Source organism: Hyperolius riggenbachi, chromosome 11, assembly GCF_040937935.1.
Source record: "Hyperolius riggenbachi isolate aHypRig1 chromosome 11, aHypRig1.pri, whole genome shotgun sequence".
Taxonomy (NCBI): domain Eukaryota; kingdom Metazoa; phylum Chordata; class Amphibia; order Anura; family Hyperoliidae; genus Hyperolius; species Hyperolius riggenbachi.
The window spans coordinates 17,961,090-17,982,301 of record NC_090656.1 but is presented as its reverse complement, the minus strand read 5'-3'; the positions used below and the strand labels follow the sequence as shown (position 1 = coordinate 17,982,301).

The 21,212-nt window shown below is 47.4% G+C and overlaps 1 protein-coding gene across 2 annotated transcripts in view; it reads right to left on the bottom strand.

Annotated features, from left to right (window-relative positions):
• LOC137538068 (serine-rich adhesin for platelets-like) overlaps positions 1-21,212 on the bottom strand; it is a 38,358-nt gene that overhangs the window by 6,877 nt on the left and 10,269 nt on the right. For both annotated transcript variants that reach the window (XM_068260037.1, XM_068260036.1), the window contains exons 3-7: positions 18,255-18,432; positions 16,563-16,655; positions 15,240-15,494; positions 6,316-6,344; positions 1,045-1,114 (exon numbers count right to left, since the gene is read on the bottom strand). In XM_068260037.1, the coding sequence (XP_068116138.1) occupies positions 1,045-1,114; positions 6,316-6,344; positions 15,240-15,494; positions 16,563-16,655; positions 18,255-18,432 (625 nt within the window). The remainder of the gene's footprint in view (positions 1-1,044; positions 1,115-6,315; positions 6,345-15,239; positions 15,495-16,562; positions 16,656-18,254; positions 18,433-21,212) is intronic.

Genomic DNA, 21,212 nt, shown 5'->3' with positions numbered 1-21,212 from the left:
CGGAAATACCCGATCGCCGTCGGGTCTGCTCTACTGCGCAGGCGCAAGTTTCCGGCGCCTGCGCAGTAGAGCGGACCCGATGGAGATCGGGTATTTCCGCGCCGAAAGTCGCCACAGCGCCCCCGCTGGAGCCAGCAAAGGTAAATATTGAAGCTACAGTCGGCTCTGTCGCCGGCTGTTCGGAGGGCTGCAGCGAGACCCCCGTGGGACAGAGGACGGCGTGGGAAGCCTCATTAGGATCCGGAGGCTTCCCCCACCCGAGGTGAGTACCCCCCAGGGGAGGTTTTTGTTGTTACAGAGTATCTTTAAGTGTCCCTTTAATGGCAGTGTGGCTTGTGGGCTTATGATCAAGCTCTGGCTTCACTGAGGACATGTGGCTGCAATGCGGAATTGCTGGGGAGCACAGGGGGGTGGTGTTAGTTCAGACTAGAGGGTGACAGCAGCACCAGTTTCCTGCAGCATTGCCTGTGAGCTGCCCCAGCATGCATTTATGGCTGGAATAATCTGCTGTGGGAGTGGAGGAGAGCCCCTGACAGAATCCCTAGCTGTCTCTCTGTGGCCAGGCTGTAGTTTCTTCCACATAAAAAAAAAAAAAAAAAAAAAAAAAAAAAAGGTGTGCAGTACAGATGGCAGGCATAATTCAGGGGCAGAGGTGCACTGTAAAATTCCTGCCTTGGGTGCTGGAGACCCTCGTCCCGGCACTGGGGTGGACTACTTGACAAGTGTTCAGCACATGTTCATCCATCCGTGTGAAAGAGACCCTAGAGCATTTAGATGCAGAGTCTTTACTCACTTTGTGCAGAACAGGTGCAACACACACACACACACACACACGGTAGGCAGATATTCAGCCTGCTAGTCACCTCCCTCCCTGACCCCCTCCCCCAAGCACTGATGCTGGACGCCAATAGGAGGCTTGTTGCCAAATCCAGTGCTCAGGGTGGGGATCTGGCAAGGAGAGCAGGAACATGCTTAAATCCTACAGAGCTATCCTCCTACTGCAACACTCAGATAGGTTATTGATTATAGAGGAAAAATACTCACCAAGACGCTTTTTAAGGTCTTCATTTTCCCGGAGAAGCTCTTCTATCTTTGCACAGCAGAATTTACAAGACTGGAACAGAGGAAAAAAAAAAAAAAAAAAATTATCTGATTTCTTCACCTTTATATGGTTTTAAAACCAAGTTATACAGTCAGATATCTAATTAATATCTAATTTATTTCTGTACAGGAAAATATGTCCATCCAAGACAATATGTCGCTTGATCAATGCACAGTTTTTCTTCTAAGTTCTCTCCTAGGGGGTTAATGACAACTTTGTGCAGAAAAAGGATTACAGTGTCCTCTGAAGAACTTTTTCCAGCTGGGTGGCATGAAAAAGTTGCCAGGTGGGATAGAATGCAGGGTGAGCGCTTCGCTGCACAATTCTGCTTACAGCATAAGAGGCAGATGAGGAGGCTAGCCAATATTAGCCAGGTGGTCACTAAAATTAGCCGGGTGGTGCACCCTGCTTGGGGGGGGGGGCAGCCGAATCCATTGCTCCTAGTTCTAAAAAGGGAACCCCCCCAAAAACCCTCTTTACACTGATTTAAAGGGAGTCACACTGAAGCCACACTTAAAAAATTATAATGATACTTTACCTAATGAGAGGGAAGGCTCTGGGTCCTATAAAGCTTTCCCTCTCCTCATGGTACCCGCATTTTAGCGCTGGATCCCAAGTTAGCAGTCTCCGCCTGATGGGTCAGACATCTCTCTGCCACTGCAGGAGGCTTTCGGGAGCCGGAGTGCTCACTCGCGGATGCGCAGTACGGAGCCACCAGTCTTCGGGAGCACTCGGGCTCCTAAAGACTTCGGAAGTCCCCTGCGACAGATGTGAACGGGAGAGCCAGCGCTGGAACGATCCATCCGTAAGCGGAATGAGAAGGCTCTATAGGCCCCAGAGCCTTCACTCAAGTTTTTTTTTTTTTTAATACTTCAGACTCACTTTAATCATGTTTTATGTGTCCTCATAGTCCAGCGCCCCCCATGGTCCCCACATGGAGGAAGTGACAGTTTCCCTCCTCTCAGCCTGTCCATAGGAACACCCCTTTCACTCCCTGTTTATCGGTACAATGTTACCGTCACTTCTCACAGTGTGCAGAAGAGCTGCGACGTCTGTGGGCTTGGGGAGATCCAGCATGGAGCTTCGGAACGATAGTGAAGATGTATGTATGTATGTATGTATGTATGTATGTATGTATGTATGTATGTATGTATGTATGTATGTATGTATGTATGTATGTATGTATGTATGTATGTATGTATGTATGTATGTATGTATGTATGTATGTATGTTGGACAAAATAATGGAAACACCTAACCTTTTGGCATCATAATCTTTGAACAGGTTTTAAGCAATCAAAACTTGACATGTGTTAATTTTTTTTTTTTGTTAACAGATATTTAAACAAAAGTTGGTTATAATTTTAAAAAAATGGCAGATCTCTCAGACTTTCAAAGAGGCCAAATTGTTGGTGCTCGTATGGCAGGCGCTACTGTAACAGAAACTGCCCGAATGCTTGGCATTTTAAGAGGTACTGTCTCAGAAGTAATGACTGCCTTTGAAAGAGAAGGAAAAACGTCCTCAGCAAAGCACAGTTGTGGCCGAAAGTCGAAGTTGTCAGAGAGACAGTCTAAATATAAATCGAATTGTTAGAAAAGCTTGCAAGACTGCTCCTAAAAAAAAAAAAAAAAAAAAAAAAAAAAAAAAAACACTGCAGAGCTGAACGAACACCTACAGAACCCAGTTTCCACAAAAACGGTTTGTTGGGAGCTGCACAAATCTGGATTCCACAGAAGAACTGCAATTACAAAACCTCTGCTCTCAAAGACAAATTTTTCAAAGCGTTTAGAGTGGTGTGGAAACCACCAGAATTGGTCCCTCGAGCAGTGGTAAAAATGTGAATTTCTGTGACGAATCACCGTTTACCTTATTTCTGACCTCTGGCCGAGTGTACTTTTGGAGACAGCCGAAAGAAGCATTTCATCCAGACTGCCTTCTCCCAACCATAAAACATGGCGGGGGTTCTGTGATGATCTGGGGTGCAATTTCTTGGAAATCCACCGGGCCAATGATTTCCCTTCATGGAAGAATTAACAGCCGAGACTATTTAGGAATTTTGGGCGACCAAGTTTATCCTATGTTTCAAGAAATGTTTCCGGAGGGGAATGCCATCTTTCAAGATGATAATGCCCCAATCCATACAGCTAGAATGGTTAAAGAATGGCACGAGGAACATTCTAATGAAGTTGAGCATCTAATCTGGCCACCACAATCCCCAGACCTCAACATTGAGCATTTATGGTGGTTATTAGACATTCAAGTAAGAAGTCGATTTCCGCCGTCATCGTCTCTAAAAGAACTGAAGGGTGTTTTAACTGAAGAATGGGCTAAAAAATTCCTTCGGAAACAAGTCACAATTTGTATGAATCAATACCTTGGAGAATTGAGGCTGTAATTGCCGCAAAAGCTGGACCTACACCATATTAAAATATATTTTGCTGATTTTCAAGGGGTTTCCATTAATTTGATGTATGTATGTATGTATGTATGTATGTATGTATGTATGTATGTATGGCCTGGTGCACACCAAAGGAGTTTTTCTGAGCGTTTTGAGTTTTTAAATCTGCTGCTAATGTTATCCTATGTGTCTGTGCACACTGGAGCAATGAGGTTTTGTAAAAAACCCCATAGCATTACACTGGGAAGAGCTTTTGAAACCTCTAAAAGCTCTTCCCAATGTAATGCTATGTTTTTTTTTTTTTACAAAACCTCATTGCTCCAGTGCGCACAGACACATAGGATAACAATAGGATAACATTAGCAGCAGATTTAAAAACTCAAAACGCTCAGAAAAACGCCTCTAGTGTGCACCAGGCCTTTGTCTGTAAGTCAATTAACTTATCTGTGTGTTTTGGGGATATGGAGGGAAACTGGAGTGACTGGTGGAAACCCACACAAACATGGGGAGGACATACAAACTGTGCAGATAGTGCCCTGGCTGGCATTAGAACCTGGGACCCAGTGCTGCCGAATAAATATTTTATTGATCACAGTTATATAGGCAAATGTCAAGTATTGCATTATTTGGGATATCACTATGCAGACCTGTCAACTTCCAGATTTCTCTTGCCTCCTTAAATTAGGCACAGTTCATTTGCCTTTCACAGAGATGGAGAGTTCAGTGACTTGTATACACAGAGGAAAACTTCCTTTTTGGAACCCATTTTTAAAACCCATCCAAATTACACAACGGGGAACAGACCCCATTGTGTAGTTTGGATGGGTCACACACACACACACACACACACACACACACACACACACACACACACACACACACACACACACACACACACACACTGCAGTGTTCTCCCTAGAGCCTTTTAACTGGGCGGAGCGCCCGGCTGGTGGTCAGTCCCCGCCCAGCTGCTGTGATCACTATCACTAATCCCTGTCTACGGCATATTTCCTGTCCTCCACACTCATCCAGCACAAGTGCGCAGCGGCTGTGGCATTGGAGCTGGCCGCTGTCACTCTGACACAATCTCCGCCCTCCTCCTCAGCTCCTGACATTACAAGCCAGACCGCGGGAGCTTTGAAGGAGCACACAGAGAGAGAACTGAGAGAACGTGGGCTTCCTGTGTTCTCTCTGGTGTGTCGCTGATCTGCCTGTCATGCAGAGGACGGGCTCTCCTCCTCCTCCTGTCTTCCCAGCATGTGCTCCAGCCTCACCCGATCAGAGGTCCGTGTGGAGCAGCGCTCGTTCATGCCGGGGAGAGTAATAACAGCAAGGCAGATGGTTATCTGATAGCAGTAATGGTCCCCAAGCAGTGGAATCCTTCTGGTCAGCTGCTGTCTCTGTGCTAGAGACCGGTATTATTTAGACAACTTTACATATACAACTGCTTCCCTTCCCCCACTGCTCTGCCCCAGACTGAGACGTTACATAGTAAATCTAGCTGTCCTGGACATCAGTCTGCGGACTTCCTGCAGTGAGCTGTGCACTAGTGATGGGAATTCCGGCTCTTCTCGGAGAATCGGCTCTTCTGAATCGGCTCCCATTAAAGAGCCGGCTCTTACGGCTCTCAATCGGCTCTTCATTAAATATCACTGGACACCACTCAGAATCGGAGGAAAAGCCCCGCCCTCATCTCCATGACAACTCCAGACTGCTTCTCTCGCTCGGGCAATCCCTCCTGCTACTGCTCTGGCCTGCCCTTATACACTCCTACAGGCTGCAAGAGGACTACATCTCCCAGCATGCCTCAGCGCCCTTTACTACACAGCAAATCAGAGCTGTGTGGGGCAGCTAAGGCATCAGCTCTTTCAAAACTGAGAGCCGGCTCTTGTCGTTCACAGTAAAGAGCCGGCTCTTAGAGCCGGCTCGTTCGTGAACGACCCATCACTACTGTGCACTCACACACATTTTCATTCCTGCATGTCTCTCACTCTCCCTCTACAACATTTCCCTCTGTCTAACTGACAAACGTTCTCCCTCTTTTTTTTCTTTCCCCTTTCCCAGTCCTTTTCACACACTCTCTCTGTCCCTCAAGGACAATCTATCTCCCTCCCAGACACCTATTCCTCTTCCCTTCAGTTTGTATTTACTTTTTCTACTCCACCCCCCCTATATACTGCATTTCCTGAATATATGTATGTCTGCTTACCAGTGCTTGACTTTGTTTAAGGGGAGAAGCCACAGCAGAAACCCCCAAGCACTTTTATTTTATCTTTGTAGTGCATGCTGTTTAGCAAGACAAACAAGCATGTCTACAGTGGGTTTACTACCACTATGTCAGCCAAGACTATTGTGAGACTTTTTGAATGACATAACAGAACAGTCTGTGGGCATGTGTGGTTTTGGGCCTAAATTAGTCACTCAGTCTACAGCCCTGTCTGGTATTATTCCGGCTTTGGCAGCACTCTTATCAGATTGCCCCTCGCAACAGCTACACTCAGTGCAAGATGCCTCGGAATCCATTAGCATCATTTAGTGTAATCCTCTACCCCTATCGGCAGTGCCTAACATGATTACCTCACCAACACTCAGGGCGATCCACCTAATATCCTCCCCAGCGAGCAGCACCCAGCATGATCCTCCCTGTCCATTCTTACCTAATAGTAGCACACACCATCACCCTCCTTTCCCGACCATCATGACCTTAATATCCCACCCGGCTACATTTTCATGCCACCCGGCTGGAAAAAAATTCTGGGGAGAACACTGCACTGTATTCTAAAACTATGAAGTCAGGTAAGAGTGTATAGCATACCTTCTGGCAGATTTCAGGCTTTGCAGACTCTATAGAAGAGAGAACAGAAACACATATGTAATATATTGGGAGGAAATTCTACAATACAGGTTACAACAACAGGTTGCATTATATACATAAAACAAAACCTTACAGGTAAAACCATTCTGTTGAGTCCTCACCATCGGAATAACCTGTTGAGACTAATCACTACTACCGCATACCGGTCTGCCCTCTAGTGGTAGCAGAGCAAAGCTGCTATCAAAGTGTATGCGATTTACAGACAGCATGAGGAGATAAGCAAGTGCACATGGATACAGGTCTGCATTTCTTATTCTTGTTTTTCATAGAAAGCTTAATAAAAAAACGTAACAGAGAACTCAGATAGCTGATAGAAACATGCTGATATTTCAGGGAATATGGAGTTATACAGTTTGTAACCCGGCCAGTCAGCAGAAACTAGCTCTGACTGTCTCCAATTCAAGCAGCATACAAATTGCATTTAAACCTGCAAGAATCAAATAATGAATAGCACCTTATTGACCATCTCTGCCGAGGCATAAGGCCTGTGCCTTATGCTGGAAATTACAGTGGATGTCCTTTTTAACTCTGCAGCAGTACATTGTATTTCCATATGATCAGTTTACATTACCCATGCTTATTGCAAGGTCATTTTAAAGTTTACATGTCAGGAAAAAGAAAAGTGCCCCATTTTGATTACCCAGAGGTTTCCCTCTATTGAGATAAGTATCTAGATTTTACCTCCACCTCGCTGTTCCAGTCAGGCCCGGATTTACATCACAGGAGACTATAGGCACAGATATTCTGGCACCTTAGAGTCCACCCTCCACAAATCCAACTCCCCGTCGCACTGCACTGCAAGTGTGCTGGCTGTCCCAGCAGTCACTTCTCTCTTACTTTTCTTGCCCGTCAAAGGTAGCTACAGGTGTCCCTTAGCATTAGGTAGCCAGAAGTACCCTCAATATTAAGTAGCTAGAGGTGCCCCCAAGTATTAGGTACCTAGAGGAACCTCAGTATGAAGTATCTTGAGGTGCCCCTGGCTGAAGGGAGATCTAGTTAGTTGAATGCAGAGAGCAGGGTAAGTAACCGCTCATTTACACTCATCAGGACTCCATTGGTAAGGAGGGAGAGAAGCACTTGGGAAGGTGAGTGAGCCGCCTCTCCATCATCAGGCGCCTGTAGGCACATGCCTACAAAGCCTTATGGTAAATCCAGCCCAGATTCAAGCACTGAGACCCTCTGAACCTATTTCGACAAGGGCTTCCAGAAGAGTGGACGCGGTTGTGCTCCAGTCCATGAAGGAACGCAGCTGCACTGCACAGGATGGTCTCCATGCTACTGCATAGACACAAGGCTTCCTGCACAGCCATGCTCGATCGTGGACAGGTGCATGGCCTTAAAGAGACTCACTTCAAAAAGATCCCCTGGGGGGTACTCACCTCGGGTGGGGGGGGGGAAGCATCCGGATCCTAATGAGGCTTCCCACGCCGTCCTCCGTCCCACGGGGATCTCGCTGCAGCCCTCTGAACAGCCGGCGACAGGCCCGACTAACTTCAATATTTACCTTTGCTGGCTCCAGCGGGGGCGCTGTGGCTGCCTTCGGCTCGGAAATAGAGGGGAAATACCCGATCTCCGTCGGGTCCGCTCTACTGCGCAGGAGCCGGAGACTTGCGCCTGCGCAGTACAGCGGACCCGACGGCGATCGGGTATTTCCACCTACTTCGGAGCCGACAGCCGTCAGAGCACCTGCGCAGGAGCCAGGAAGGTAAATATTACGTCACGGCTGTACGGAGGGCTGCAGCGAGACCCCCGAGGGACGCAGGACGGTGTGGGAAGCCTCATTAGGATCCTGAGGCTTCCCCCACCCGAGGTGAGTACCCCCCAGGGGACGTTTTGCCGTTACAGTTCCTCTTTAAACAAAAGTGTCCCGGCATCCAATGGTGGTATGGAGGACATGGGAAGCCTCTAGGATCTAGCTGCATCCCTCTATGGAGGCAAATATCTTAATTTCTCTCCAATTAGTGTTATAAGTTTACACATTTTTCTTGGGAACAAAAGAAAAAAAAAAAAGTGTAATCCCTTATGGCCAGCTGCCCCCAGGTTCATACTATGTATATGTTAATTTAGTGGTTAGGGTCTCTTCCATGAGGATACCTCACCACGGTGTTAGAGTCTAGTGCAGAACAGTCTGCACGCAAACTGTTTTTGGAAGCCAACATCCTCCATTTTGTTGCATCTGTTTTGAATGCAAGTTGTGTAACCTGCCTATGATTAGGCGCTGCACATCCTTTCAGTTAGTCAATCAGATGCAGCCTGCCTTGGGAAGCACTGCCACCTCCTACTGTATAGAATTATTACAGGTTTACTTTAAGGGGCAACTGTAGTGAGAGGGATATGTAGGCTGCCATATTTATATCCTTTTAACCTTCCTGGCGGCAAGCCCGAACTGAGCTCAGGCTATGCCGTGCAGGAGGATATCTCTGTCCCTGGTGGGGCGATTTGCCTCATTTAAAGTGCTGTGCGCGCAGCTAGCACTTTGCTAGCCGCGTGCACAGCTTGATCGCCGCCGCTCTGCGTCAATCGCCCGGAAGAGGCCTCCGCCAGAGCCCTGCGCTGCTCGGACCAATGAGTTCCAGGCAGCGCTATGGGCTGGATCGGAGGCGTCTGACGTCATTCCGATCGTCGCCATGGCGACAGGAGAAGCCAAACAGGGGAATATACGCGTTCCCCTGTTTGCTATTGATGCCGGTGACGATCGCACTAGAGGGACACATGCGCCTCTGGTAGCTTTACATGAAACAAAAAAAAACAAAAAAAAACAAAACAAAACAAAACAAAAAAGCACCTGTTAGTCTTACCGGTAACGGTGTTTCTGTTCAGCAGCCGGGACACCCCTCTGGAAGTATGGCTCCGCCCCAATCCTAGGAAACACAACCCAAAAAGTATAAAAAGCTCCCGCCCCCCCTCATCTCCAGTGTATATAAAGAAAAAACCCGACCGGGACACCAGAGAAAAAGGAGAAGCGAAGCACCTCCTAGTGACCCCGAAAAGGAAGGTAATAGGTATAAGGAAGTGCGCCAGTAGGAAGGGTGGGCAGTAGACGGTGTCCCGGCTGCTGAACAGAAACACCGTTACCGGTAAGACTAACAGGTGCTTTCTCCCATTCATCAGCCGGGACACCCTCTGGAAGGATACACAAGAAAACACCCACCTAGGGAGGGACCACAGACTGAAGCACCTTCCTGCCAAACGACAAATCTTGCTGGGATAGGACATCCACTCTATAATGTTTGATAAAAGTGGAAGGGTTCGACCAAGTTGCCGCTTGACATATTTGTTGGACTGTGGCTCCCGCTCTCTCTGCCCAGGAAGTCGACATGGATCGAGTCGAGTGCGCCTTGATAGCAGGTGGTGGAGTGGAGTCTGAAATCTCATAGGCTAAGGAGATAACCTGACAGATCCACCTAGCGATAGTCTGCCTAGAAGCCTGCTGTCCCTTATTCTGTCCCATAAATAGAACGAATAAATGTGAAGACTTCCTGAACTCTCTAGTCCTTGAAAGATAAGCTAAAAGAGCTCTCCTAACATCTAAGCAGTGGAATTCCTGTTCCCTGGCACAGGAAGGATTATCACAAAACGAGGGAATCACCAGGTTCTGAGACCTATGGAAGTCCGAAGGGACTTTCGGTAAGTAGTTTGGATCCAGACGTAAAATAATCTTGTCCGGAAAAATGGTAAGAAAGGGGTCTTTGATTGACAGGGCCTGAAGATCACCGAGTCTTCTGGCCGTAGTGATGGCTATCAGGAAGGCCACCTTTAACGTCAAAAACTTTAAGTCAATCTCATCAATGGGTTCGAATGGAACCCTGGATAATACGCCTAAGACCAGAGACAGATCCCATTGAGGTATAATCTTCTGCTTTAAGGGGGAAGATCTCTGAACTGCCCGAAAAAAATCCCTGATTAATTTTTCCTGTGCCAGGGGTCTGTCTAACAAGATTGAGAGAGCCGAGCATTGTACTTTAAGGGTACTCAAGGCTAACCTCATTTCCACTCCACTCTGAAAGAAATCAAGAATCGTTCCCATTTCCGATTGGACTCTTTTATTGGTAGCACACCATGAACCGTATACTTTCCACACCTTCCTATAAATTTTGTGGGTAACTGGCTTCCTACACTTTAGTAAGGTATCAATAGCCTTATCCGAAACTCCCTTGCTTCTTAAAATCAACCTTTCAGGGTCCATGCCGCTAGCTTGAATAACTCCGGTTTGGGATGAAAGATAGGTCCCTGCCGAAGAAGGTCCTGCCTGATCGGGAGCTCTAGATACGGTTGAACGGAGAGACTCAGAAGCGTGGAAAACCAAGGTCTCTTGGGCCACACTGGCGCTATGAGAATCAGCTTTACGCGTTCTCTTCGCACCTTCGCTAGGACCTGTGGCAATAATTTTAGAGGCGGATACGCATAACCTAGATTGAAGGTCCAGGGTAGAGAGAGAGCGTCCAATCCCAGAGAACTCCTGCTGTTGTGAAGGGAAAAAAACTGCGGGATCTTTGCGTTTGTTGGTGACGCAAACAGATCGATCTCCGGGACTCCCAGGATCTCGGTGACCCAAAGAAAGGTGTCCTGATTCAGTTCCCACTCGGAGTGGTCGAGAATCTGGCGGCTTAAAAAAGTCCGCTTCCGTGTTGAGCGCACCTTTTATGTGAACCGCCTGTAAAGAAAGTAGGTTCTGTTCTGCCGTCCGAAAAATGTCCGACGCCAGGAGGGAGAGATTCCCTGACCTGGTGCCCCCCTGTTTGTTGATATATGCCACCGTGGAGATGTTGTCTGAGAAGACAAGCACATGAGAACCCCGAATCCTGTCTAGGAACGCCAAAAGGGCCCTCTTTACCGCCAAGAGTTCTCTGTAGTTGGACGATCTCTCTGCAACTGTGGAGAGCCACCTCCCCTGTGAATGAAGACCCATGAGAGTGGCCCCCCAACCCCAAGCACTGGCATCGGTATAAATCCTTAGAGGGTCCTCCTGTCTCCATACTTTGCCCTCTTCCAGGTTGTGGCGCTGTAGCCACCAATGGAGGGTTGCCTTTACCTGAGCAGGGATGGGAACCTCCCGCTCCAGTGATTGTTGGGTTTTGTCCCAAGTTGCCAGCAACCAATTTTGAAGGACCCGCGAATGGAACTGGGCCCAGCTTACTCCGGGAATGGTGGCTGTCATTAACCCCAAAACTCGCATAACCTCCCGGATAGCCACCTGATGGGACAGAAGAAGAGTTCTGACTCCTGATTGCAGCTTGTCCACCTTTTGAGGAGTCAGAAATATTCTTTGTCGAACAGAATCGATCGTATAACCCAGGAAAACGATGGTCTGGGGTGGGGTTTAAGTACGATTTTTTGTAGTTCAGGATCCAACCCAACTGAGATAGAGTCTGAATCACCAAATCTCTGTGTTGAATTAGGACCGCCTCTGACCTGGCAAAAATGAGCAGATCGTCGAGATAGGGGACGACACTTATCCCCTGGTTCCTTAATAGTCTCATTGGCTCTGCAAGCACCTTTGTGAAGATGCGAGGGGCCGTTGAGATCCCGAAAGGGAGAGCCTGGAACTGGAAGTGACATATTTGATCTGGCAGACGCACCGCGAATCTCAGATACTTTTGATGGGATTCTGCAATAGGGATGTGAAGATATGCGTCTTGAAGGTCTATTGACACAAAATATTCCTCTCCCTGTAAGAGAGCCCTGACTGTCTGGATGTTGTCCATCCTGAATTTTTTGTAAATTAAATAAGGGTTCAGCCTCTTTAGAGTGAGGATAAATCTGAACTCCCCATTGGTTTTGGTCACCAAAAAAATGTGGGAGTAGTAACCCCGAAACTGCTTCGCTCGGGGAACCGGGATTATCACCTCTCTTGAAATTAAACTCTGAATTTCCCGCGCAAGGCCACTGGCCCTGGCTGGATCCCTGGGAAACCTGTTTATAAACTTCCTGGGGGGAGGAAAAACTGAAAATTGTGGACGATACCCGTCCTTTATTATACTCAAAATGAAGGGGTCTGGACTGATGGCTTCCCATTGGGACAAAAAATAACGAAGCCTCCCCCCGACTGGTAGAGCGTCATTTACTTTCTTTGGGGGGACCAGGCCTGGCGAGGGCAAAACCTCCCCGTCCCCTACCGGCAGGAAAGGACCACCTCTTCTGCTGAGCTGGCTGCCTAGGCTTGCCTGAGGATGGCCTATTAAATAAACCTGATTTGTTTACCTTAAACGTTCTACGTTTTTCAGGAAATTGCTTTTCCTTTTCTGCTGAACGGGAGAGTACATTTTCCAACTCCTGACCAAACAGAAGATTCCCCTCAAAAGGAATAGTACACAAACGATTTTTAGATGTCAAATCCCCCTCCCAGGTTTTGAGCCAGAGAGCCCTTCTAGCCGAATTGATTAGAGCAGTGGTGCGTGCGGAAATTCGGACGATCTCCACCGCAGCGTCGGCCAGAAAGGCTACTGATTTCAAAACTGTGGGCAAGGATTTGATGTAATTACTCAAATCGGAACCTGATTTCACATGATCAATTAAATTATCCATCCATACTCTTAAGTTCCTAGAGATACATGTTGAAGCCACGCTCGGTAAAAAAGCAAAGGCTGCAGATTCCCAGGCTTTCTTTAAGGTTAATTCGATTCTTTTATCCATTGCGTCTTTTAACACCCCTGCATCCTCAAATGACAAATCAGTATTTTTTGAGTGCTTTGAGAGGGCAGCGTCTAATTTGGGACATTTAATAAATTGATCCATGTCAGACGGAGCAAAGGGAAACTTCTTTTTAGCTGACTTAGGAATAAATAATTTTCGTTCAGGTTCCCGCCATTGAGAATTAATGATTTCTTTCAAAGATTGGTGGAAGGGAAAAACTCTGTTAGGCTTCTGCGCCAAGCCAGAATAAACCTGATCCTGTGCAGAGAGTGCTTCCTGAATCTCAGGAATCTGCTCAGTGGCATATACTGCTTTGAGTAATTCATCTGTTTCCTCTGTACTGAATAAAAACCTAGCAGCTTTCCTCAAATCTACATCAGATTCCTCATCTGATATGATATTCTCCCCCTCCTCCACCTCAGAGAAATTTTCTCTACCTTGTAAGTCCTCCTCCTCCTCCTCCTCCTCCCCCAGTGCGTCAGACCCTAAGGGAATCTGGGGGAGAGGATTCCCTAAATCGGGAGCCGGTACTTGACCTGTAGTACTAGAATGAGGAGGGGCTGACGATGGCCCTGGCAAATCCTGTGGGACCGGTAACAGGGACTCCTTAAATTTACCCAACGTCTCATCAATATCTTTTTTCACAGATTTAAGTACATTCTTAAATATTGCTGAAGATTCAGAGGCTATCACTGCATCAATACAAGCCTGACATAATGACTTGTTATAACCAGATGACAATCTAGCCCCACACTGACAGCATTTCCTAGATCTAGGCCTGTCAGCAGATTTAGACTCCACTCTTGCCTGAATAAAACATAAGAGGGAAACAAAAAGGGAGATACACATAGTTCTGTTACCACAACGTGCACATCAACAGAGAACTGTGTTTTAGGGAGAAGCATCTCCCACTCACCCCACCCTCCGACTGAGATCTGGTCGAGGTAGAGGACGAGGATCCCGCTGCACCTGCCGCTATTGTCCCCTGTCCAGCGGTAGTAGCGGTGCCAGTAGTAGTGGCAGCGGTGGCGGCGGCAACGGTAGAAGCGTTGGTCCCTTGCTCCTCCATCTCTCCACCACGCCACGCCAAGCCGTCGCCTCCTAAGTAGGGGAAGTCCGCGTACTTCCGGTCGCCTTCCCGTGGCGTCAGCGGAACTGACGTCAACGCAGCTCCGCATAAAACTGCCCATAGAGCGGCCGCGCAGGAGGAAGGCGGCGAGGGAACAGCAATCTCTGCTCAGCGTGTCCCCGCCATGACAGCAGTACCCTCCTCCAGCAACGACAGCGGTCCTCTTCAGGTACTGTGCCCAATCAACTCACCCTCTGGTGAGGAAAAAAACAATAAACTGGGAGCTGGATTTTGAGCTGTGTCTCCGGGCGGAAACACAAAAGAACTGGAGATGAGGGGGGGCGGGAGCTTTTTATACTTTTTGGGTTGTGTTTCCTAGGATTGGGGCGGAGCCATACTTCCAGAGGGTGTCCCGGCTGATGAATGGGAGAAAAATGGATTTCTGCCTATTTGGCAGAAAAAAAATTAACCGCCAGGAGGGTTAAAAGATACGTCCAGGCATAAAAAAAAAAAATCCACTTATCTGGGGCTTCCTCCAGCCCCTGGCAGCCGTCCTGTGCCCTCAATGCAGCTCCGGTGGCTCCCGGTGTCCTCCGCTGCAGAAGCTGGTTTTCCGGTCGTATGCAGAGCGATGTGTGCAGCAGGCGTATTTACTCCCCTACTGGAGGATTTAGACGTTGGTCGCCATTCCTCTTCCACTCCTCCGAGATTCTGCTTCCCCCCAGTGAGATCGCAGTCTGTCATGACAACAGCCGGCAATCTCACTATAGTGTTACAGCACCATCTGGAGGACGGAGGGAAAACTGCACCGCTGGATTCCAGGAAGGTGAGCTAGTGCTGGGCTGCTGCAGAACTCCTTAGCAGCAGGATTTTTTTTCTTCCAGGTTTTAGGATCTAAAAATCATGCAAAAAAAAATAAAAAAATTGCACGGCTTATAGACCCTAAAATCCGTAAAGAATCAACACGCCAAGGGGGTTAAGGCAAACATATAGCCAGACACTAATACAGAGAAGACAAGCAAAGGACAAAATCCCTGTGACATACAAGACCCTATTCTAGCAAGTTAACAGTGATAATGAAATAGATCCCCATCTTACCAGGTGCTCTTCCAACCCCTGAAAAAAAGCAGAAAACAGCAAGTATGAAGAGAGGGAATCATACCATGTGGAGTGACTGGAGGGTCTAGATTTTCTTCCACCACCTGAATTCTCTCCGAAAGCTCTGCTGTTTCCTGCACAGTCTGAGCTGTGGGCTTCCCCCCAGCTCTAGAGGCCACAGACTTCTCTACAGTGACTGGTCCACCGGAGGAGGCCTGCTTAATCTGCCTCCTGCCAGAAATGCCGTCGCCCTTCACAGAGACCTGGTCCTTGTGGAGTCCCAGAGCTGAAGTCTCTTTCTGCACTTTGACTGTCAGACCTGGAAAAAAATACATGCAAGAAAATGAGGAGAGCTCCACTCCACAATAGCCTCAATTCTGGTAGGGTTATCAAACAAATTACCTCATGTGAGATAATTTACCTCATGAGGTAATGACATTTAGCAATTCTGGTAGGTTTTACCTCATGGAGGTAAATTATGAGTTAATTCATGAAGTAATTTGCAGTAATTTTACCCAAAATAGCCATTCTCATGGAAATTATGGGACAGGTTGGAACAGAAGTTACCGATCAGTTTAAGACCTGCCTGTACCTGGAGGCCAAAGTCAAGGTGTATGCACATTGGGGGGGGGGGGGGGGAGTGAGGGCCAAAAGATTTGTGAATACTTTAAACAGTTGTGTAGGTAATCTCTCATATGAGGGGGTATAAATCCGTCAGTAATTGGCCAATGAAAACGTAGGGCTTTGGCTACATTCAGTCCCCTTTTACCACAGTAAAGCTATTCTCCAGAGGTGTAACGTCACAGAGTAAAGAACACATAAAAATCCTGTGTTGTCATGGAACAATACCATATATACTTGCATATAAGCTGACCCATGTATAAGCCAAGGTGCCCACTTTTCCCTCAGGAACCAGGGAAAAGTGGTTGACTCACATATAAGCTCCCTCCCCAATACATGTCAGCCCCCCTCCCCATATGTGCCCTAAGCGGTGTCTCAAGACGCCACTAAATGGTGTCAGATATGAGACACTGATTTCCACACAGGAAGAATCCCTGCTCATTTCCCCGCTGACACATAGCTTGCACGCTCTGCTCCACAAGCTGGGGGACACAGGTAGTCTTGAGCAGCGCACTCTGCACACCATGTTGCAGGGGATGGAGGGCACAGAGACAGCAGGAAGCGCAGGATCACTGGTGCACAATCCTTACGCTCCTCTGCCAGTAACAAAACCTGCTCACCGTCCATTCTGCTCCACTGGACTTGCATATAAGCCGAGGGGGTAACTTTTCAGCACCTTTTTGTGCTGACAAATTAGGCTTATACGCGAGTATATAAGGTATTTTCCTGTTCCCCTTATTTTTATTCCTTTCACTCAGTGACTTGCCTGTGATAATCGATTTCAGCTTTGGAGATTGTTTTAGAGGCAGAGGAGGACGCAGAGTTGAACTTCTTGGCTTTGGAAGACCAGATCGGACCCCTGTAGAGGACATGCAGACAACGGGTAATATAGAGGTCAATTTACTATAGAGAAATTAATATGTCACAGTCACACATAATAACGTAATGTATAAAACAGCTTATTTTTCTACAATATTCATTTCTAAATTAAGTCAGTGATTGATTTAAAGAGACTCTGTAACCTCAAAAACATCCCCTGGGGGGTACTCACCTCGGGTGGGGGAAGCCTCCGGATCCTAATGAGGCTTCCCACGCCGTCCTCTGTCCCACGGGGGTCTCGCAGCAGCCCTCCGAACAGCCGGCGACAGACCCAACTGTAAAATCAATATTTACCTTTGCTGGCTCCAGCGGGGGCGCTGTGGCTGCTTTCCGCTGCGAACTACACGGAAATACCCGATCTCAGTCGGGTCTGCTCTACTGCGCAGGCGCCGGAAACTTGCACCTGCGCAGTAGAGTAGACCCGACGGCGATCGGGTATTTCCGTGTAGTTCGGAGCCGACAGCCGTCTGAGCGCCTGCGCAGGAGCCGGGAAGGTAAATATTGACGTCATCTTTCACGGAGGGCTGCAGCGAGACCCCTGAGGGACGGAGGACGGCGTGGGAAGCCTCATTAGGATCCGGAGGCTTCCCCCACCCGAGGCGAGTACCCCCCAGGGTGCAAATCGGCCCAGCGGTGCCTCCCGGCGGCATAGCCCGTGCTCAGCTTGGGCTTACCGCCAGGGAGGTTAAAGAGGAAGGGTAGCGAAAATCAAAATGTAAAAAACAAAAATAAGAAGTACATTTCTACCAGAGTAAAATGAGCCATAAATTACTTCTCTCCCATGTTGCTGTCACTTACAGTAGGTAGTAGAAATCTGACATTACTGACAGGTTTTGGATTAGGCGATCTCTTCATGGGGGATTCTTAGCATGGCCTTTATTCTTTATAAAGACACTTCCTGAAAAAGATTTATACAATGATGTTGGCCAGCCTCCCTGCTCGCTGCACACTTTTTTGGCAGTTGGACAGACCAACTGCCATTCACTAAGTGCTTTAAAAAAGAAAAAAAATCTCTCAGATTTCTACTACCTACTGTAAGTGACAGCAACATAGGAGAAAAGTAATTTATGGCTCATTTCACTCTGGGAGAAATGCACTTCTTATTTTGATGCATTTTTAAATTGTAAGATTTTCACGACAGTTCCTCTTTAAGGATCGAGCTAATTGAAATCTACGCCCTGTTTTGTTGGGCTCCTGGCTGGCAGGGCGTAGATTTCAATTAGCTGCACGCATCCGCTGTTTCCGTCGCTCAATCCCCGCAGATCACTCGCTCTGCCTTTCTCTATGACGGCAGAGCCCTGTGAGCGGGTCAGAAGCCGATTTCATTGGCTCCTGGCCATCTTTCAATGTAAGCCGCTCCTGACCAGCTCACAGGAACCCTGCAGTCAGAGACAGGCAGAGTGGGTGGCTCAGGATCCCAACATGCGGCGGTTGCGACAGGTATGTGTGGCGATTTTCAGTATTCCGCCGTTTCTGTACCAGCGGTCTCACAACTCAGCTTCAATTTGTTTTTCTTTTTTAAGCAAACATTCTTCCTCCTTCAACCTTCCTTAACACACTGACTGCCACAGTTACTCACCAGAGGGCGGAGGTGGACGCATGCCAGCACCTCCTTCACTCGCGGGATCCCGTAACTTTGTAACAGCGCCATGGACGCCTACTGAGAGACGCCTGGGAATAGGTGCACGCAGCTGGGAAGGCTGCTTCCCCACTGAAGACAGGGCGGGTAGCTGTGATGGTGTAGCTGTAGGGGTTTCCTGTACATGGTATGCACAAACCAGAACAAAACATTGAGTCAAAGACAAAGCATCAGGCAGTTGATACTTTAATGTACTAAAACAAAGTTTGTTATTCACTTTAGACAAAACAGATCAATACTACAGTAGCTTTTGTGGATTACCTGGCATCTGTTCATGCACCCCCCCCCCCCCCCCCCGTGTCATCCCCTAGTTTATCTGCTGTTTTGCATGTCTCACTGTAAATTCTCATTGCCTTAGTGTAGTTGCTACTGTTAACAGAACACACTGATGCAACTCTATAGCAAGCAGATCTGTGCACTGGGTGAATCCAATTAGCAAAGTTCAGTTCCTATGCTACGTACACACATGCGACAACGATCGTTCGTTGAGAACGACCTACGAACTTTTAATTGATGAAAGAACGACCTAAGTAAAGTTAGTTTTAAAATGTGTGTAATGATCTGATAGTTAGAACGAACGTTACATCACATAAAGCAACTATTGCGCCTGCGCATAAAAATGAGAAGTTTCACGGAGAAATTGTGAAATGCGCATGTCAAGCCTAGTACTAACGACCGTTCAACTATGTACTACTTTTGCAAGCGATCGTCGTTGGTTAAAATCCGCCGAGACAGAACTTTTGTAGCGATTTGGCTTGTTCGTCGTTTGCCTTAATAGTCGGTGGTTCGTTTTTTGTAACGATCGTCGTTGGTAAAGATCGGGGAACGATCGTTACAAACGACTATAGTCGCATGTGTGTACGCACCTCTAGAAGGTAACACACAAAATGGTATTTCAGCTTTAAGAACATATGCTGGAAAAAAGCAAAAATACCAGGGCTCGAAGGACTGCCACCCACCGCTAGTAGCGATTGATCGCTGTTGGGGGCATACATTCATGTAGCATAAGGAAGAGCAAGAATTATGCAGGTACACGTTGAGATTTTCTGGAAGATGCATTATTTCCAACATGTCCAATCTGATGTCCAATTGATTTTCTGTTCACTTGCAAAAATCGATTGGATTTCAGACATTGCAAATGCAAACAAAACCAAGCAACCTGCATTTGGTTGCTTGGTTTTGTTTGCATTTGCAATGAGAGTCATTGCTATTTGCAATCACTCTGCAGTTCAGAGTAGCCCAGGATGTTGTCATGAATCAGCCTATGGCTTGCTGCAGTTGCACTGCAGCCAGACAGCTGTGGATTTCTAACATGCATGTGGTTGCATAATCAGGCATGCACTTGTAATGAGAATCCTTTCCATTCACAGGCAGCTTGCAGCCTCAATCAGTGTAGCACAGGATTGCATGATTACCATTCAGCTGTGTGGGAATTTGCATGTCTGTTCCCAATGGCTGACATAGCGTACAGCTTGCCAGAGTTGTTGCTGGGTCCATGGTGTGAAAGTTGTATTGTATTGCATTATCTAGTCTTGCCTGCCTGGACGTTCACTGCACCCGCGGGGGTACAGTGAGGTCTTTATCTTCCGGTTAGTGGGAAATTTCCTTCACCACATTGGTGACTGGTAGTATTCCTGCTTGCTCTGTTCCTGTGGACAGGACTGTAGCAGCGGTCGCTATTAATTATGCTCCTACCTGTTTGTTTTGTCCAAGTCAGTGTGGATGCTTGCCATCACTGGGGAAGTGATTAGATTGGCAAGCATTCAGTCTGTTTGTCTTGTTAGTCAGAGGCTCAGGGCTGCAGTCACCCTGAGCAACCAGTGTGTTTGCTGGCAAGCATTCCTTTTGTCTGTCTGTTATCTGTCTTGTTACTCATTGTGCTGGGCATTAGTGGCTCAGGGCTGCGGTCGCCCTGAGCAACCATTGTGTCTTATTTGTGGCTGTTATTGGAAGCTCAGAGCTGCGATCTTGCTCCCTTGTCTATAACTCCTGGGGCGATTGTGTAACCTCTTCCACTATCTAATATTACCCAGCTGCATAGTCTTTGTTCTGGTGGTACTCTGGCTTTCTAGGCCTCAGCTGCTATACCTTGCACCTCCAAGGCCTGGGTTTAACCGAAGTTGGGCTGGTGTTATTTTTCACCTCCCCTTCAAGCGGGGACACGCCACATAGGGTGAAAAAGGTGTTGATAGATTGGGGCATAGCAGATGAAAGAAAGCAGGAGATCTGTCAGGACATTACAATACTCCTTTCAGCCGGACATGTATGCAGATAGATGAGAGGCCATGAACACACACACACCCCTAGAAGTTCTGGTTCACCATGAGCTTATTCTATACAGCTAACTACTAATCTACTACACTTAGAGCACGGGTGGAGAACCCCAGTACTCAGGGGCCAGGGTTTAGGATATAGACTGAGAAATGTGTTCTCCTTGATTGTACAATCGTTACCCAATCCTCGATTTGAGCTTTGCAAAAAAAAAAAAAAAAAAAAAGTGTATGCGAGGACCTCAGCCCTTCACTGGAGGTTCTGACATCCCTGACTTAAGATGGCTCCTGCTGCCCAGTTTTTCCCTCTGAGGTTTTCCAGAAGCCATAACGAGATTAAGCAGCACCTGTAATCCTACTCGAATAGTGAAAGTATGAACAGGTGGTACATATACAGCAGTACATACATATGGGAAAACAGGCTCACAGAAGCTGCCTGTGGCTGCTTAAAAGAGGCAGACAACCATGCAAACTCTGCAGTGCACAAATCCACCACAACAACACCCATTTACTCACTTGTAGATACACTCAGTGTAGCATAAGAGAACAGTTATAGAAAGCCTTGATGTAAACCTTGCAGCTCACATATATCTGCAGTGATCTGCTTTTAGTTGTACTGAAATAAGTA